Source organism: Pundamilia nyererei, unplaced genomic scaffold (genome assembly GCF_000239375.1).
Source record: "Pundamilia nyererei isolate P.nyererei 1_Seehausen unplaced genomic scaffold, PunNye1.0 scaffold01418, whole genome shotgun sequence".
NCBI classification, from domain to species: Eukaryota; Metazoa; Chordata; class Actinopteri; order Cichliformes; family Cichlidae; genus Pundamilia; species Pundamilia nyererei.
The window spans coordinates 1-5,409 of record NW_005188819.1 but is presented as its reverse complement, the minus strand read 5'-3'; the positions used below and the strand labels follow the sequence as shown (position 1 = coordinate 5,409).

At 38.0% G+C, this 5,409-nt stretch overlaps 1 protein-coding gene across 1 annotated transcript; it reads right to left on the bottom strand.

The window, feature by feature from the left end:
• Positions 1 to 723: 723 nt before the first annotated feature.
• Positions 724 to 5,403, bottom strand: LOC102202683 (NACHT, LRR and PYD domains-containing protein 12-like; the record flags this gene model as incomplete). Its single annotated transcript, XM_005755411.2, has 4 exons — positions 4,927 to 5,403; positions 4,665 to 4,838; positions 3,759 to 3,932; positions 724 to 826 (listed from the first exon to the last, which is right to left on the bottom strand). Coding segments are annotated over exons 1-4 (723 nt in total), but the record flags the coding sequence as incomplete, so codon positions are not given.
• Positions 5,404 to 5,409: the final 6 nt, after the last annotated feature.

Below are 5,409 nucleotides of genomic sequence, written 5' to 3'. Positions count from 1 at the left end.
ATTTTATGTGCACATCAAAATGCGCGTAAATGTGTTGCTAGGCAACTAGGAGTGCCACAGTTGTTTTACACTAATTTCTACACAGTGAAAATATCTCCTGTGGTGACAGGATTTTTAAAATGCTGATGGGTAAAAATATTCTCCTTGGTAGTTTAGTGTTAACAGAGCCAAACTTTACATTTACCTTTCAGTCAAAAATCAGGTCATCATCAGAATCAGTCAGCATCAGTCAGCATCAGCATCATTTGATTTATGGAAAGATTTTTCTGTTTTCATTCTCAAATCTGATCATCTGTACATTATCTAATGCTAGTCAACACAGATGAATTACAACCTGACTCATGAGGCCAAATTCTGTTTAAAGTAGATCAATAATTTAATAAATCTAACCCCCCTCTGGTAACTTTGATTTTGCACCAAATATTATAAACTAATCACGAGGTTGGCGCTGTTACAGCTGTTCCTCTAGCCATGCCAATCTTACCACTAGCAAAATTATATCTGAATAGAAAATTCTAGTTGACTATGTGGCCACATTTCTTCACCAGGTAATGAAGAAAGGGTTTAATTGGTTTTCACGTTAGTTTATGAAGAAGAAAAACCAGTATGCAGAACTTTGTGATGTTTTAAGAGTGTATCAAAAATGGGTTTTTAGTTGTGGAATTAAATAACTGAATTTTTTTTTAAATAAAATATATGATAAAAGATATTTAGCAGAGACACATATAAAGTGTGAAAAAATGATGTAAATACAGCTAGTAAATCAAAAACACACTTACATTTCCTTAGACCTGGTCTCATCCACTGGACTCCTTGAGGCTCCACACTGAAATAAGAACATAATCTTTTAGTGTGAAAACATGGCCTTTATATTCTCTGATTCATCTTTTCTAGGGAAATAAGCTTGCACTTTATTTTATCTCACAATAAATTGAAAATGATCATATTTTCTCATTTAGTTCTAAGGTTGGATTTTTGTTTTTATGTATCGTAAGCACATTTCTTTTAATTATCAGGTCTGTATCAGGTTCTTAAATTACCTAAATACAACCTGAGGACATTGAAGACGTGTAAAAAAAAAAAGAAAAAAAAAAGAGCCAAGATCCTGTATAAACAACACTGTATAAAAGAGTGCAGCCCTGTAGGATCATCTCAACAATGAGTAGGAATTGAATAACTTAAGAGGAATTCTTACTTTTTCACATGACTGTATCTGCACCGCATGAAATGCAAGTACTTACTTCACTTTTATTTGGCACCAGGAAAGTGAAAATCCTGCTTCAAAGCTTACAGTGGTTCTGCATTTATTGGCATAAAGGTACACAGTAAGCTCCAGACTGAGAGTCAGTCTGGGAAGACAATCTGAGCCTAAACATTGGCAAGGGAGGAAAATGAATCTGGTAGGGAGGGGACAATGAAACAGGGTTACATAATGTCATGATCCCTGGGTTTTAGACTCAGAGTTTGGAGTTTTGGGATGTTTGTTTTTTTTCTGGTCTTGAATTTTTGATTATTCTCCATATTCTGTATTGGTTTCATACTTTCTTGCAGCAGCATTTCTTGGTTTCAGTCTGGTTTATTTTCTGCCTCCCTGTGTTTCTGTCACTACAATAAACAATGTGCTTCAAATACTATTGTCTGTCTCTGTTAACATGTGTGAGGATGTTTCAGTTGCTTAGTTATTCAGTGCAACACAAAACAAATCAACATATAGAACAAACTATTTTGAGAAAAGACTGCTGTGTTCGGGCTTTAAGTTATTTGGGTCTGAGTCTGTTTCTGTCTTTGTCACTGTTGCCCCAGCATTGGTGGGGGATAACCTCAAAGTCTGGTTGGCTTTCATGGTTTCTGGGAGTTTGTGGCATCCAGTTTCTCCTCCACACCATTAACCAAAGCTAGAAGCTGGTGAAGAATTAGCTGGTATTTTCAGTTTATTAAAAAAAAAAAAAAACCCTTTCATGCATGAATTATGACAATCTATTTTTTATTCATCTTTAGGCATGAAAAAAAATTGAACTTAATTTATTTTAAACATGTACATTAAAGGTAGTTTTTTTTTACTTAGGTGGACAACATACGTATACTGGCACAGAAACCACAACACTGGACACTGATGTGGTCATCACAGTGTTGTGGTTTCTGTGCAAGTATACCATCAACACTGACACAAATACAAGAAAATAGCCTTTGAATAGCTGTCCACTGTTGTGACCACTATATGTGAAAGGGTTAAAAGTGTGTGAATGTGAGTGAATGAATAGTGGAATTGTAAAGCACTTTGGGTGCCTAGAAAAGCGCTATATAAATGCAATCCATTATTATTATTATTATTAATAATAAAAACATTTATTAACTTTTGTTGGCTAATTCTGACCAGTCACAACATAACTGTCACATTGTGCTCCCAGCCCATTGTTCCTTCAGTGGGCTGGTTTCAATCATTATGCAAATGTACTGTTTATAAGATTGGAGAAACCTGCAGTCAGCTGAGACTGAAGAAGTCAGTTGGATGAGTGACGAAACGTTTCTCCCACAAAAACGCTACGTCCAGATGAACAGAATCAACTTTTGGAGATTGTCCAATACTTTTCAAAATCTGAGCAAACATATCACCCTGTGCAACCTCTAAACTCAGTCTGAGTCTTTCTCCTGTTGTTTATGAGATGTTTCTACCAGAAGTGTCAGTGGGAATAACGGAGCAGGAGGCAACAGGGCAGGGAAGCATGAGCATCATGGAAAGTCTTTCATTCATCATCATGTGAATATGCTGAAGATATTGTCTTCAAAGTCAGCTGTGTGTGGTGAGTTCATTGAGAGAACATGTGTGTACAGCTTGTCTCTAGTCTAACACAGATATTTTTGTACTTATTTTAACCATGGATATATTTCCTTCTGAGTGTACTGTGACTGTATAATTGCAAATATACATTGAATTTTTTGTTTATTTGAAATGGCAAAAATAGTCAAATGTCAACCTTTCAAAGTTAATTGCCCCTCCAGTTCATTTGGACTGCTGCCGACCCTGTCATATAGTCCTGGGGCTTCGATCCAGCGTTTGTGTTTGGACTCTAAGTTCTGACTGATCTTTATTATTCTCATACTTTTATAATTGAAAGTTGTTAGGGTAGGCGTCTTTGATTTAGTGCTCCTGGGTTTCTTCATTACTTATTATGCAGTTGTGCTTATTTTTGTTTCTGCTCTTTCATATTCCTGGTTATAGTGATTGTTTATTTTGATTCCTGGAGTTTCAGTTTGTTCCCTGCTTTCCCTCTCTCACTCCTTGAGTCTCTGTCTTTGTGTTTGTATTCCTCTGTCTCCATGTTTGTCTACCTTTCTGTCTCGGTCAGTTTCATGTGTCTCTGTCACAGTCAGTATACTCTTAATTCCTGTTTTATTTTGCCAGTTCCTCATCTCATGTGTGTTTGCTTCCTGTCTCATCAATTAGTTTCTGTTTATTTGTGTTCCCCGGGTGTGCCCACACCCACAGATGACTTCTTCGTGAAAATGGAAATCCTGGCGCCTCGCCTGACTAAAAACAGGGAGGTATTGCTGTGACTGTGTGGAGCACAAAGGACATGGGGTACACAACAGGAAGCAGCAAAAAAAACCCTCAAAACCCTGTGTCACAGACCCAGAACCATCACAAAGGCACCTGTCATAACTGGGGTTAAACAAATCAAAAACTCAAAATATCTGCTCTTCCTTACAATATGTTGGAGAAAAAAATATATTTCCAGTTGTATTTCCTGTTTTCCTACCAGAGTATGTCCAGTTTCACATGTGGATCCTTCTTTTGATCAGACAAAAGCTTCATTCCTGAGTCTCCTGGATGATTATAGCTCAAGTCCAGCTCTTTCAAATAGGAGGGATTGGAGCGCACAGCTGTGTCCAGAGAGGTGAAGCCTGTTCCTGTGATCTGACAGCCTGACAACCTTCAAACATACAACATGTCACATCATTGTAAGCAACTGCTCTGAATTTGATGATGTACATGCAGTCGAACTAACAGATTCAGATTCCAGTTAAAGTTGTTAAAAACACACTAACTGGCTTTTCTGTACTCAAATTTAAAAAAACAACAAAAAACATAATTATTTTCTGTCTGTTTTACTATGATGGACACGTTCTCATCCAAAAACTTAACATACCGATGCTATGTGACAAATCGTCTATGTTACACATTCGAAAACATGAGAACCGTTTGGAATAAATCTACACTAAATCTACTTTCTCATCATCAGTTGATTCGGAAAACACTATCTGATACAACTGAGGTTGTGGTTAAGATTAGGGGTAAGGTTAGGGTTAGGGCTGGAATACACAGCTGGATCCCGTGTTACCTATGGCAGTGTCATTATGTTGGATTACATCCACAATCTGGAGCGTATCATAGGGACGTGGAAGGTTACCTTTCGCGTTACTATGAGATGACTCTCGATGTGACAAAAGGTCGGTATATTACGCATTGAGAGTGAGAACGGTCTCGATGGACAGTCATAAATAAAGTTATAGTTTTTTTGATTTGTGAAGTGTGTGTGTTTCACTTCTACTCTACTGTTCTCTTTCAGAGCTTACACCAGAAGAGAAACAACATCATAAAATCTCTAAAATAATGACAGTTGTTGTGAAATACCCACATTTTCTTAAACAAAGAATCAGCTAACCTGAGAGTTTCCAGCATACAGTGTGGACTCCCAAGTCCAACACAAAGCAGCTTCACTCCTGAGTCCTGGAGGTTGTTGTCACTCATGTCCAGCTCTCTCAGTCTGGAGGACTGAGAACTTAGAATTGAGGAAAGAGCCTCAGAGCTTCTCTCTGTGAGGTTACAGCCACCCAACCTGGAAACGTGAATATAAGAGAACTTTCCAGACTCTTAAAAGAAGCACTTTAAAGTAAACTCTTGAAAGGCTTATACTGGATACTTACTGGGCTTTCTTACAGGCTTTGACCACTGGCAGCAGCTGCAAAAGAGCCTCTTCTGAAGCTGAATATTTCCTCAAATCAAATTCATCTAGATCTGCTTCTGATGACAGTAAGATGAAGACCAGAGCTGACCACTGAGCAGGAGAGAGATTAACTTTGGACAGATGTCCTAAACTCAGGTGATGCTGGACCTCCTTTACTATAGAGTCATCATTCAATTCATTCAAACAGTGGAGCAGATTGATGCTTTTCTCTGGAGAGAGAGTGTCATTCATCCTTTCTTTAACATACTTGACTGTTTCCTGATTTATCTGTGAGCTGATTCCTTTTTGTGTGAGCAGGCCTTGTAGGAGATCCTGATTGGTCTGCAGTGAAAGACCAAGGAGGAAGCGAAGAAACAAGTCCAGATGTCCATTTGGACTCTTCAAAGCCTTGTCCACAGCACTCTGGTAGAAATGTCTTACTGAAGATTCTCCAGTCTGCACT